At 35.0% G+C, this 14,971-nt stretch overlaps 2 protein-coding genes across 2 annotated transcripts in view; one reads left to right on the top strand and one right to left on the bottom strand.

Annotated features, from left to right (window-relative positions):
• The window catches only part of LOC139728133 (cystinosin-like), a 19,447-nt gene extending 19,300 nt beyond the window's left edge, over positions 1-147 (top strand). The window contains exon 8 of the mRNA XM_071639093.1: positions 1-147. This exon is cut by the window's left edge and continues 113 nt beyond it. Coding sequence (XP_071495194.1) covers positions 1-108 — 108 coding nt within the window. The 3' untranslated portion in view covers positions 109-147.
• Positions 148-8,249: 8,102 nt separating this feature from the next.
• On the bottom strand, positions 8,250-13,587 carry LOC139728132 (BTB/POZ domain-containing protein 19-like). Its single transcript, XM_071639092.1, has 6 exons — positions 13,505-13,587; positions 12,464-12,683; positions 11,511-11,693; positions 10,773-10,904; positions 9,839-9,964; positions 8,250-8,381 (listed from the first exon to the last, which is right to left on the bottom strand). Exons 1-6 carry the CDS (start codon positions 13,585-13,587, stop codon positions 8,250-8,252), a joined length of 876 nt encoding a protein of 291 aa, XP_071495193.1.
• Positions 13,588-14,971: the final 1,384 nt, after the last annotated feature.

The raw sequence follows: 14,971 nt of genomic DNA, 5'->3' as shown, positions 1-14,971 counted from the left end.
CCCAAGGAGGAGGGGAACAAGTATCCCTCCATCAGTGAGACGGAACCTCTCATCAGTGACAATGGGAATGCCTCCGGTCGTGAGCCAATCAATGACAAGAAATGGTGAACTTAGGTTGGGATGGGGGTGTGATGGCTGGATGTTTAGTGGCAGTTGAGGCTGGTTTATGAATACATGCTCAGCTGGAAGGCTCTGTTTGGCCTTCATTTTGAGAGATACTTTCAAAAACCACAAGCTTGTCCGGGGAATAATTTTCCTGGTATCGCATCGCAATTTGCTATGCATTTGTACACCACTGCAATGCAAACTATCTTTTGTGTAGCAGTTTTCTTCCATAGAAATGTACAGGACACCATTTGAAATACTGTTCATCAGCTAAAATTGCTAATCAAATTTGAGTTGGAAAAATATTCCCTGATGTCCTTGGATTTGAATTATATGACTGCTGCCTGTGGTATCATAGATGGAGAGTAAATATTTCTGAATTTTCAGCAATAATGTTCAAAATGAGTGCTGAAAAGACCAAACTCTTATTGGCACAAGCATCCCTTTTTATACAATATCCATCAGTTGTATGTGATACTCCTTGAAAGGTAAAAACAATTCTCAAAGTGTTTTAATTTTCAACATCTGAAATGAGCGTAGCCAAGTATTTGAGGCTACTTTCAAGCTCTTGTGAACTATATCATCAGTGTGCACATAGTATTGTTGTGTTCAAGGCAGAATTGGCTACATAGTTCTGGTATGTATAACTCTCTTCAGAAAATTGGTGTCTGCTGCTTTCTTTTTTAACCCTTCAAATGTGGGTTTGTGAAGAAATTAGATGGATCATAATACTTCATAAAAGTAATGATGATAACCATCATCATCATCATCATCACAATTGTGATCACCGTTCATAGGAGCACTAAACACAATCTCAGTGATATGAATAAAGCCAGATTATTGTTTAGCTAATTTACCTTGTATGTGCAATTTGTTTTGAAACCTTAACCAGGGAGCCATGGTTTCCCACCTCTCTGCTCAAACATTATTTTGACAGTTGTGTGTGGATGCAGGCCATTTTATTAAAGAAGTTTTGATCACAGAGTTTGTTGGTTCCGTTGATACTACTGTAAAAGTGGAAATTTTTGTGGTGTTGAAATTTTCGTGCATTTCACGCAACCAGAAACTAGTGCGAAAATAAAAGCATGCGAATATTTTTGCTTGCAATATGTTCCCGTACTTTACTGTCTTGATTCCGCGGAATTAAAAACACGCGAAACTCTTCTTATCAGGCTGAGCGCGAAAAATTAGTCGCACGAAAACATCCACTTTTACAGAAACAGATGGTATAACTTTACACTGCATCAAGAGGTAATGGCATAAATTCAAGTTAACACTTGCTGTTTGGATATACCTAAAGAAAACATCAACTTTTTAATCTGCAAATTGAATTTCAAATATGATTCATATGAATTTTACCATCATGACCCAAAAAAAAAATTAACCTGGTATGTCTTAAACATTTGATTACTGTACAAATGTTTCTGAGCTTTTTATGTACTCAATGTAAATATTTTTTTCATACTTAAGATTGTATTTGTGTGCATTGCAACTATGATTAACTTATGAATATTACAGTGCTTTGAAATCTATCTCAACTAATTAGCCAAACTTTTACAATGCATTTAGAATTATTTAAGGAGGAATGGTGCAATTTGTAAGTTATGATTGTGGTTTCAGAGTTTAAATACATATTTGTTTCACACAGACAGCTTTGCATTACAAAGTAAATATTCTTATGAGATGTGGTCACACTGTGCAAAACTATATGAGATTACTTCCCGGTAAGTTCTCAAAGTTTGAGCATGCGATCACACAACAGACAAACCAGAGTGTAGTTTGAGTGATGTGAAACTACCCATAGATAACATGCATGCTCCACTCAGACAAAAATTTTGCAGCCTTCTTGAATATAAAAGGATGCAAACAGCATGCAAAAAAGTTCACTGTGCGTAAAAAACATCAAAAGGGTTTAATCACATAACAAACTTCTCAGAGTTTCAGCCCTGCGCGGTCACACAACACAAAACTATGCATATCTATCACGAGAAGCAAAAGACTTTCCACTTCTTGAGAAGTTTGCAGCCGCACCACCTAAACTTTATGAAGCAAACTACCAGGTAGTTAAACTAGGCGTAGTTTTACATAGTGTGACCGCAGCTAGTGAGAATGAGAATGAAGAACATGGCAATGCGTTGAAATTTAATATAAAATCTCTGTAGGACCGAACCAGCGACTTGAATGATGGCGTGCCAATAGTCTTCCTGTTTTTGGTGACATGTGATTTAAAGTCTGTCTGTAGACAATCTTGTCTTATCTTTACACAATCACTTGTAATGTCTCCCTTTTTTTCTTTTGAAAAAGATTCTTTTTAAAGTGTTCTCAAATTTCAGTCTTCTACAGCTTTCTTTTCCTTTACATTTATTCGTTTCTTTACTTTTTTGAATAATGAATTCATTTAAATAATGAATGACTTTGTCGGAAAGTGCATACATGGGGACTAGTAATAGTTTGAAGAGGGCATCTGTCTGATGTAAAAAATTGTTTTAGTCAGTTCTACTAATCTGTGCTATTCTCCCCTATGCAAGCAAATACTCTGGCATTATCTTCACTCTAATTTGAGGCTGACTCAAGAGTGGCAACACTGATATAATGGAAACTCTACATGACAACAAGTGTTTATGAGAGATAATGTTTATATGTTAAGTCTGATAGCCTGTCATTTATGAATTTGAATTTACTTTCGTGATAATCACAGGAAAATTATGTACACTCATTGCAAACCCAAAAAACATATTTTTTAAAAAATGACAGCATCGAAATTACCTGTTATCGTGGTGGGTTATCTGGCAAAAAGTAGGTGCAGTGTACTTGTAGAATAAGTTATGTGAATATATCAGTAAGAAAACAAAGAGAGACAACAAAACAAAACAAAGTTAAATGATTTCATTGGTACAGGAAAAGTTAGTTATTACATCAAGATTTTCTATTGCAGAATCTCTTTTTGTCAAGTATTCACTTCACCAGCTGGGGAATCCCTCTCTCACTTTGTCATTTTATTTTTATATCTTTTTGAGGTTTCTCAGTTCCCATATATTTTTGCCATTGAAATACATGTGGGAATTTTCCACAAGGAATTTAAGTGATTTGGGCATATAGCTATATTGAGAACATGGTGTGCTTTACTTATGTACGTAATATCAGTAAACTTTGCTTTAAATAGCACATACTATGAAGAGAAATATATGTTGAGTGGAATTCAAAAATACCAGTTTTCATATCGGCTTGTCATATTGGTGGTAACATGATAAATTATCCCTAGGAAGGTGCATCTACCAGGGCACCAGAAACTCCATCAGTAATAGGAGTAAATCATTTCCCATGGGCCTCTGTGTGAGAGATAATCATCCATTACTTTTATTAGGACTGTTGGCTTTGACTATGTGTATGACTGATATAAGTCAAATTTTTGAGAAGCTTAATCGTGTTCATAGTGTACCTTTCATCAGTGTCCTGTGTTCATCACACAGTGTTTAAAACACTTCCTTTTTCCTTCTGAAACTGCAGAAATATAATCAAATTTGTGTTCATTGCAGTGATGACAAACAGCAGTGTGTAGCATGAAACAGTTTGCATGGCTACAGTGCACTCCTGTTATGATGGAAGTCCTCAGGACTGGAGGTTTTCTTTCGTTATATTGAAATTTTGTTATAACCAAACAATGAAGTATATAACGATATATACAGAGTAATTTTGGGACCTAAATTCTCACTTTGTTGTACAGTGCACTCCCCTTATATCGAACATGATTATAACAAAATTCCGGTTACAACGAAGTAAACATTCAGGCCGCAACATTATCTGTTCTATGTTTTTTTTTAGAACAAAATTCCAATATAACGAAAGAAAGCTGCCGGTCCCAAGAACTTCTTTATAATGGGAGTCTACTGTAACAAGAATTTTGTTATAATTGTGCTCTTGTAACAGGAGTGTACTGTACTCTGCATTAATTAATGAAAAGTTTGTTCACTGCAGTAGAGATGGCATTACCTACTTGGTCTTGGCCAGGGTAGATTTAGTCTCTCGTTAATCAGAAATTGCCATTTCATGCAACTGCCATCATCAAATAAGATTATGTGGAAACTGGAAGGCTTTACAAGATTTGGCTTCTATCCTAGAGTTAGGCAGAATGGAAAAATAGATGCTCATACATGTTCCTTTTCAATACTTGCACTACGTCACAACAGAAGGTAAACAATCTGTGTCTGCCTTGCTATGTTCATCACTTGGTATTTGGACTTTTATTTCCTCTTGCTCATGTATTCTACTCTATGAAGTTTCAAATCGCAACAATGATTCTTTCTGGATCTGATTTGGGTTAGTATTGCCCTAGTTTTTATTAATTGGTTATCAGTAGATATTGGTGTCAAAGATGATACTTATTTGTATATGTGTGACAGATGGCTTACATTGAGCCTTACAATTCACCACTTAATACCACATGACTGTATGCATTGCATAATGAAGTAATCAGAGAATGTTGAAATTTTACACTCTACCTTCCATGTCCTATGATTGGAAATAGAATGCAGAACATTGTAAATGTATATACAACCCTGCAAAAATAAAAGCTTATGAATATATTTTATGAACTTCTATAAGGTCACAATTTTGAAATTCAAGTCACTGTCTTGCTATCTTGCTACTATTGGTAAAAAGGCGAGTATCACATATTCATCATTGCTTTTCGCGTTCAGCCACAAGCATATCTTTGGTTTGTAAATGAATTTAATGAACTGTATCTATATGGATAAAAGTAAAGTAAATTTGAGGATTCTACAATGAAGGCTATTATAAATTATTCTTATCTGAACTGAAGCAAAACTTTTATTTTACTCTTAAAGGACAAGTTCACCTTCATAAACATAACGATTGAGAGAATGCAACAATATTAGTAGAACACATCAGTGAAAGTTTGAGGAAAATTGGACAATCGATGCAAAAGTTATGAATTTTTGAAATTTTTGTTTTGGAACCGCTGGATGAGGAGACTACTACAGCTTGTGAGTCATATGCGTACAACAGTATAAAGAAAATATAAAGAAAATTCAACATATTTTCACTTTTTTCGCATAATAAAAGAGCACTTGACTTGCCTCTTTCTAAATGCAGGGGGAATTATATTACCCATAACATTTGTCGGTAACGAGTCGGGGGAATGTGTACTTTTTTCATAAGATGAAATTTTGTGAAATTCTCTTTATATTTTCCTTATATTGTTGTACGCATGTGACATCTAAGTTTTTCACACACTGCAGTAGTCTTTTCATCCAGCAGTTACTGCACAAAAACTTCAAAAATTCATAACTTTTGAACGGATTGTCTGATTTTCCTCAAACTTTCACTGATGTGTTCTACTAATATTGTTACATTCTCTCAATCCTTATGTTTATGAAGGTGAACTTGTCCTTTAAAGAAGTCTCATTGCATATATTATGTGTGTCCGTTATTATGCCACGAAATTGTGACACTCGACAAGAAAGATGGAATTATCTTTTAAAATGAAAGATAATATTTCTATAAAAATCTAATTGACATTTTGAATAGTGGCTAACTGAAAGTCTTACAAGTATTTAGAACTGAGGGACAGCAAAATTGACATAGTATAATAACTCCTCTTCCTCAGTCTGTTGTGCCATGTTGCACTCATATTGTGGGAGTGTGGAGGGCATGGTAATTCTCATAACAAGGAGGTAATGAAACTACTCTTTCACAATCTCCAGCCATGTAAAATACAACTATCAAGCATTGCTCAATGCTGAACATGGAAATCTTGGTGATGTTTTCCTCACCAGTGATATGGTACACTATCCATTTTGCATGAGTAAAAATGATGAATAGATTTAAAAATGCCTCTTTGTACTGTCATGGAAAACTTGAAAAGTGACGTCATCTCATTGTATACAATGTGTTGGAGAGATTTTGATACACTATCAATTTTGCATACAGTGGACTCCCATTATAACAAGGTCCTTGGGATTGGCAGTTATAACCGTTATAACCTAAGAAATAAACAACAAAAAACATGTACACATGTATCAGCGGAAATGTTGCGGCCTTCCTTTTAACTTTGTTATAACCAGAATTTCGTTATAACCATGTTTGTTATAATGGGAGTGCAAATTCACAAAATTCATGAATAAATATGAAAATGTTTTCTTTCTATTTTCATAGAAAACTTTTGACGTGACTTGATCTGTTGTCTTTCATATGTAGTGTTTCTTAATGTTCCTCATTTCACATTAACATATGTCTGTTTTCATCTGTATACATCTGAAAATGAAATACAAGCTCTTCACACAAATACAAGTATACAAATGAAACAATTTCAGTTTATTATCCATTATAATAAATGAAATGCGATACAGATATTTTAATAGTGCAGCCGTTATTCAATGATTCTGCAATTTGTATTTAAGATAGTTTACATAAGGATAGCAGTATCCATATTTTGCATATATCTGGCAATAGCTCTGCAGAATTGCTGGGTGGCATTATAAATAAGCAAGTATGGCATTACATACACGTTTGTTGCATGGATGTGATATATATGGCAGTAACAATTTCAGCATTGGTAAGGCTTACCGAAATGGCAGCTGAATATTTATACATTCATGATTAAAGGGATGGTATAGTTTTGGTTGAGATAAGAATTCAGGTATCAACTTTTTGTAAGATACTTAGAAATCACTTGTCTTAAATATTTAAGAGCATACAAGTCGAAGAAGAATTAAAAGTTTATTGGATGAAAATCAGTATTAAAATGGCCGAGATATCCAAAAACAAAACAAAGAGGTCCTAAAAAAAGGTGGGATCCACTTTTTATTGAGACCTCTTTGTTTCTAGATATCTAAGCCATTTCAAAGCCGATTTTCATCAAATAAACTTTTAATTTCTCGAGAATTGTATGCTCTTGAATATATCATGCAAGTGGTTTCTAATTATCTTGCAAAAAGTTAAGATGTAAATTGTCATCTCGGCCACAACTATACCATCCCTTTAAGGTCAATAATATACAATTCAAAAATATATACATCTGAACATTTTTCATGATACGTTCATTCCAAAATTATATGAATTTTGAGGGCTTCACATTTTACATGAACTGAAAATTTACTTCTCTCTGAACAAGCGAGGTTCTCAAACGGCAACCATAATTCACAAATTGTGCACACATACATACCCTGTGCTGTACATAAAAAAATAATGATAATAAAAAAGGCATATTTGTCATTTCTACAGAGTACACTTACCACCGTTACTAAAAGAATTAAAAAAAAGAAAGATATTATATATATTTTACATTGCAGTTTAGTAGTGTCACATGGTGTGGTTTTCAAGTTTCGTATGATAGATAATAAGTACTGTACTTACCCTGCATCTGAGATTGAATAAATTCCTAGTGGTTTTGAAAAATAAACATTCATTACAAATTTTCAACATCAAAATATTTAGGGACAAAGACAGTACTTTTGAAGACCATTTGAATTATATGGTTCACATGATTACATTTCAGTTTTTGCAAGCAAAATTCTTACTTGATTCTTTGAACAGGCTGTTCATTTCCCTGTTTGTGAATTAGCAATAAAAAGTAATAATGAGGGAGTATGAATCAGTCAGTGGAAAAAAGCATTAATGTTTTTATCAAACTAAGTAAATTGACACATTCTTAGAACATTTCAGCTCAACGAATATTTTACGATGAAAAATTCTGATGACAGATTGTTAAAAGAGCACCATTTTGCCGAGCAGTTTGTATAATTCACTTACAAAGAAACTAAAAAGGGAGCTCTATATGTATCTAACTATGGCCTTTTCTTTGTTTGACTGCTTGCATACTTTGGGTATTTGTACGCTTGAATATCTGTTTACTTTTCATATTGACCCTGGGTCATGTTAATCATTAAAATATACATTTGTGTCTCTCCCATGGTCATTTACTGTGAAGCAATATAATGCGAGAAATAACTGCTAAAACTGCAGCACAGATATAATTTGTGAGGACACTGAAACTCCAGCTCGCTGCTACGCATACATGAGGAGTAATACATCTGAATTCTGTGGTGTCACTGACAATTTTTGGACAAATGCAGCTGTTGATGGGTGCAATTTCAGAAGATTGTCTCTGTATTAATGGACAATTCTCAGTGTTCCCATGGAGTCAGGCCACGGTGACTGTCCCTAGGTGTGGTCCCTCTCCTTAACCTGGTCTGGGGGTTGATACCATCTGACCGGTGGAGAGCATGGAATCTCCAGGCAGCAGAAACCATCTCAATCTGCATCAATTGTCAAAATCATATTATCATTATTTTCATCATTATCATCAATGTACATTTGCTGGTTTAGCTACAAAAGAAAAAAAAATCTAATTGAGGAAACTTTTGCAAACATCTTTAGAACATTTCATAGGGTTCAACATTAGCAGTGGTCCGGCGGCCCATCAGGGCCACTAAAAGTTGACGTCGGGCCACCACATTTTCAAGAAGATTATCTTTCAGTGGCAACTAAGATTAAAAATAGATTGCTATCTTTGTTTTTATTTCCAGCCACTAAAATTTCACATTTGAAGATTTTAGTGGCCCTGATGGACCATCAGAGAAAAAAGTTAGTGTCGGGCCCTGTATAACAAATCATGCAAATATGAGTTACCAGAGATGACTAGCATTCTATGGGTTGATTTCTAAACATAGGGTGATATTGATAATCATAAAGACTTAATGAAAATAGTCCTTGTAAACCTATCATTATTAAGATTTTTAAGCTTTGGTAATATAATTTGATTTATGACACAAGAATGTAACAGAATGTTAGACTACATCACTAGTTTGATTTTTTTTTTAAATACTGGAGAAATAAAAATGAAGCTGATGTAAATCATACCTCTTTGCAAACAAAAGTGCAATTTGAAACAGTTATCAAGGATTAATGTATCCAAATAATTTCTGCTACCTTTCTTTCAAAGGAAAGAAAAGTATTTTTTCTTTTAATTCAAGTTTGTCCTTTCAATTTCTAAAATTGGGTTTTACAAGCCTCTTGATCAAAGTATCAAAGTTCATACTGGGAGAAAAAACAACAACTAGTTTTTCTGTCAGCTCAACCTTCTTGTTTTTGGCAGAAGAGAAATCACCGTCAAACTGATGATTGGAATCTGAATTTTACCTACTGGATATTTTGATGAATACATTCTTCTATGGATGATAGCAGATTGGAACGTATTAAAAAAAAGAGAATTCCGGGTGTTATCATCAAAGGAATGAAAGTAAGCCAAGAAAAGATTTTTAGATACTGTGTACTCCCATTATAATAAACAGGGTTAATTATAACAAAATTCCGGTGATAACTAAGTGAAAATTCAGGCCTCAACATTATCTGTTGTATATGTTTTATTGTTTGTTTGGTTATAACGAAGTTTCGATATAATGAAAGAAAAATGCTGGTCCCAAGGACTTCATTGTAACGGGAGTCCACTGTATAGAACTCGTCAAACACGTGGGACAGGTGTATGTGAGAGATTTATCTACACGTGTATGAGGGGCTGTGCAGCCCCAAGCACACCAATCAGTGAATGCTAATCTACGACAACTTTAAAAGGACAAGGATAACCCTGCAACTTGGATGGTGCCAGAACAGGGTAAACCTGATAATCGATGAAAAATTGCCAGACACCGTGAGCACAAAGTGATGACATTATGACCAGATATGTTTGAAATATTTGCCGCACATAAAAACTGACCGGTACAACTTGGTTCGTCTCGTTTTCTTTCTCAACTTTCTGTAACTCATCCTCACTAAGCAGTGGCAGCCTCACATGTTTGATAACTTTGCTGATTGCCTGAAGGGTTGGAATCCTCTGTACCGTCTGTTAGATCCAAGGAAAGGAGGGGAACAAAGAAACATTAAAAACTTTGAAACCTGAATGGAAAATGCAGATTATTGTCTTTTCTATGATTACTGATAATTTCTGCAATTACATGGTCTTACTCACCCCCGTAAAACTTCAGTGTAAGTACAATGCTCCAAGAGGCCCTATCACTAGTATCACCCCAGGTAACCAATTATACATTTTGGTCACAAGAAATTATGGGGACATATACTTGTCCAAGGATGTTTTTTTTTTTTTTTTTTTTTTTTTGGGGGGGGGGGTGTTGTTGTTGTTGTTGTTGTATATTTACTACAGACAGGGTTTTAACTGACAACCTCCTGCTCAGGAGTCTAAAGCCTTATCCACTATACCACATGATGTTTGGATCAACCACATACAGAGTCAAAAACAAGAGATGCACAATGAAAAGAGACAACTTGGCTGGAACAGTCAGGTGATGGGCAGAACCAAATACTTAGACCAGTAGCAAATGTACTGATCTCTGATAATTCTGAAGCACATACATCAATGCCAAAAATATTGTCTTTATACACATTTAGGCAAGCTGTACATCTTTATACACATTTAGGCAAGCTGTACATGGAATTCTAACAAGAAATGTTGTAGAGATTAATGAACTTTGTCATGTAGAATAAACATTACACGGTCTCGTTTTATCAAAACTTTAGATTGACTGTAAGTCCCAGAAATCACTCGTAGGACTCGTAACTCTAGCTTGATAGACACAAACCAGGTGTTAAAACATTGCAGGAAGTGTTATAACTGAATGGATCTGAACACTCACAGCATTGACTAAAGCCCAGTTTATGACTGTAGCTAAGATATCCATCTCATCCATTTTTAGTCGGTTGCTTTGCAAGATGACAGCCAGTGACTCCTCAGAGAGCTCCTCAAAGCGTGGATGTTTGAAAACAGCCTGGAAGTCATACAAAACATGCTTTACAAACATGTCTGGTGTGGATAGCCTTTAATTCATGCCATTCACTACATTAGGCTTTATAACAGACTTTGGAATGTTCTCCTGGTTACATATGACAGCTAACTCAGCTAAATCAGCTAACTGCTTCTGTAATACCAAATAAGTATTTTCTATTTCTTTCTTTTCTGTGAGTAATAAGACATCTTTTTTGTAACTATCAACAACAAAAACAAAACAACCAAGACAACGCACTAGCAAGTGGACACACCACATAAACATTGCTGGTTCTAAATACAACATATTGTAACAAAAGAATTTTATCTCTTTTGACTGGTCAACATTCTACAAAACTGTTTTTTATGTGATCCTCTATTTTCCAATGGCACAATGATTTCCGTTCCACAAATTAAGTACCTGCTTATTTTTTCCTTTTTCACTTTCAAGTGTATTACCTTGACTTCTTGAAATTATTGTTTTTGAAAGAATTTATGTGATATTGCTAATAAAAATTTACTTGAATGAAAAATAAGGGTTGAAGCAACCAAAAAAAGAAAAAAAAAGAAGAGGATTGCATATCAAAGACATTTTCATAGAGGAACTAACCACAGTGTGTTCCTCAATGAAAGCCAGTACTGTGTTCCTGAGACTGTCTTGGCCGTACGTCACAGCAGCCTGGATGGTCTCACATGCCGTTAGCTCCGACAGGTTTTGTGTCAGGTAAGCATTACACACCTTCCTCAGCTCCTCAAGACCATATTCTATACTGGAAGCTAGGACATCAACAACCTGGTAACGTACAGGACAGAATGAAATACATTATATATATATATATATATATATATATATATATATATATATATATAAAATGCACAACGGATATACCCTACATATATATACCCAACATGTCATATAATATATATATATATATAGAGAGAGAGAGAGAGAGAGAGATACCCAACAGATATACCCTACGTATATATACCCAACATGTCATATCGTAATACACATACATTATACATGTAATTGATGTTCAAATCTATATTCATTACAGAATACAGAAAATATGAAAATAAAAAGAGATTAATGCATTACTGTCAAACAACTTTAAAATCTTCATTATGTAGAATCAAATAATTCAATATTTCAAATAACACCTCTACAGAAATTCAAATAACATATCTAATCTTGGGAATTGGGTAATTCAAAAATGCATGGCAAGAATAGATAAAAGAAAAAGAGAATACAGTGTCACCTTCGATGCATTGCAGCTATAACAAGTACCAAATATTCATTTTCTTTGAAGAGTAAGTGTACAAAGCATATTTATGCTAAAAAAAACCAATATACATATTCTAAATATATCAGAATATCGTATAAATCACAAAATAGATTGTGAAGGCAAGATGCATATGATAATTACTTAATAATGTTGAGTCTTCGATCAGCTCAGGAAATAATGAATGTAAAACTAAACCAGTCTTCTGCTGAAAATACCCACACATGTGTTCTGATACTATATTGTTTTTTACCAGACTACCTCAAAGCAAATTACTCACAGTTTTTCCACTAAGGGTGGCACAGTTTGTGTAGATGAACTCAAGCACAATCATGAAAATATCTGGCTCTGTATCAGTCAGTACCAGAGGAACTTTCCCACTATTTTCTCGCATGACTTGTTCAGCAAACATAGCCCTGAAGACCTCACACCTTGACACCAGGATGCAACGATGGGCAAAGATGTGTCGTCTTTCTTCTCCAACGATGAACTTGATATCACTGCAATAAGGTACAATAGACAGAATCTTAACATATGCAATTTATCAATTTGGCCTGAATTTACAATTTTCCATAAATTCTTGATGTATTTAGTATTTTGAATTTGAATCAATATTCTGAGTTCATCAATCAATCTGAACTCATTGTACAGTTTCACAGTGGCCCTGGATCCTTGGACAAGAAGTACCAGTAGATTTTCTACATCAAACTCATATCAAATATCCATCTTGACGAAAGTGTACAAATCACAACTCAGCGATGCTTTGTTGTGTAGTAATACTGACAGGAATTCCAGGTAAACAGGCGCGACACCTTGGTAATAAGTGAGTCTGCTACCATTACAAAAATATGATCTCGGCCATTTGGTGTTAGTCGTCTAGAACCTAGGTTCTAACGTTACTGATTGTAACCTGGCAAACAAAAGTAACTAAACTGATTGATAATTAAGTGATTGCATCATTCACTTCAGGCATAGCTGCTAAGATTAAAAACAAGCACCGGTAAATTTTAATCCCTGTGTGATCACAGGTATTCATGTCTACACGTTTTAGGTACGGTACGGAATTACATGTAAGTTTTATGTCAATTTCGTATGCATACTGACATAGCAATGTTGTGACTGCTTACCGTTGTGGATATCCACATAATATAACATGGCTTAGACACTAACAGTTAGCGTTAGAATCTAGTCTATGCATTAATAATACTAGGACCTACATAAAAATCATGCAAACATTACTAACTCTACACCAGGTGGGACTACGACGTCTACGTCGCGAGTCTTTTTCGTTTCGAGTACTTTCAGTTCATATGGCACTCACCTGAATTCTTTGTTATTGACTAGCTTTGACATAGACTTTGCAAATGGCACAGGATCACCTTTCATCAGTAGATTGCTTGACATTTTGGCTTGATGAATCTTGTGCAAATAATAGACCAGAATCGAGCAACTATATAGCCGATTAGCAGCTCCACCAGCGCACAGCGGGCTGAGCTCGGCGGATCGGATGAGTGATAGGAGGCGAGGCGCAGGCGCGGCCAAGCATGCAGCCAGCTCAGGGCCGGGACGCGGCGCCATGCCCCAATCTGTGCCGTCTTTAAAAAAAACGCGGCCGGGACGGGCGTAGCGTCCGTTAGCAACAGTTGTCAATGGACGAACGGAGGACCTTCAGGGCCCCACACATCACACAGCAAATGCATGCAATCAATACTCGTTAACAGGTGTATACTATAATCTGTATTCTGCATTGAGCAACCATGTCATGAGGTTCAGTTGTTGAAAGTTGCTGACACTTTGTTTTACTCAACAACCCATATTCTGGGTATCGGAGACGTCCAATGCAAATATCCACGTAATTTAGTATTATCAATTCAATGATGCAGAGTTGCAAATAACTTTGAATAGGCAAAACAACGATGATAGAGTAAACAAGAGCGAAATACGATTAGTGAAAAGAAAAAGGAATATACAGAAATATATAATATATACATAATAGGTATATAGTGAACAAAAAACAAAGGAAGGGAAATATGACGAGAGAGAGAGAGAGAGGAGAATAATGGAGGTGAGGGAGGGAAGAGTAAGAAGGACACAAAACTGGTGGCAAATTATTCATATTAACAATAAAAGAGATGCGAGTGACATATAATTTGAGAAAAAAAAATACGAAAAGAGAAGGAAAATTGAAAACGCAAAGATATACGGAAATATTTTCATACGATAAGTGAAGAAAGAATAAAGGACATATGGAGACGAGAGGAGAGGAGGAGAAATGGAGAGAAAGAGGAGAGAGTGAGAAAACAAACAAATTATAAATTAATCGTGCAGAAGGCACAGCCTAGCTGTAAGCAAGCTTATGTAGTACCCATGAAAAGGACAAAATAGATACTACAGTTATCTTAACACGTGTCATTATATAACTACAAAACTTAAATGGTTGAATTAGAAAGGACTGTTCTCTTTTCACAACTTGATCCATCTTCACCTATAGTCTTTGGGTATTTCCAGTAATATCTTTTTAAATATTTCTTTTGCTGTTCATTAAAGAGGCTGCACTGAAAAGAGGTAATGAAATTCATCATCAATGATTATCCTCATTGCAATGGGTACAAAGTCTTTCATTTTTAGGAATAAATATATCATCTTCCAGATTTGGTATTGGCAATTCGTAAAAGTACCACAGCGGAAATGTGAATGTGAAGGACATAGGTTGTGAAGAAGATAGTGCAAGTTTAGCATAAATTGACAGAATGATATAACTGTATTTTGAGTACAAAATACACATATT

The sequence above is a fragment of the Diadema antillarum genome, unplaced genomic scaffold (assembly GCF_040938485.1).
Source record: "Diadema antillarum isolate AM-2024a unplaced genomic scaffold, OU_Dant_1.0 seq00000166_RagTag, whole genome shotgun sequence".
Classification (NCBI taxonomy): Eukaryota; Metazoa; Echinodermata; class Echinoidea; order Diadematoida; family Diadematidae; genus Diadema; species Diadema antillarum.
This window is presented reverse-complemented; position numbering and strand designations above follow the sequence as displayed.

Bases quoted from the DNA above. Each gene is read 5' to 3' on its own strand.
- LOC139728132 (XM_071639092.1), bottom strand. From the start codon at position 13,587: ATGTCAAGCAATCTACTGATGAAAGGTGATCCTGTGCCATTTGCAAAG. The intron at 11,694-12,463 runs GTGAGTAATTTG...GTACGTTACCAG, and splicing joins CCACCCTTAGTGGAAAAACT to GTTGTTGATGTCCTAGCTTC. The intron at 8,382-9,838 runs GTCAGTTTTTAT...CAATTGATGCAG, and splicing joins AGACGAACCAAGTTGTACCG to ATTGAGATGGTTTCTGCTGC.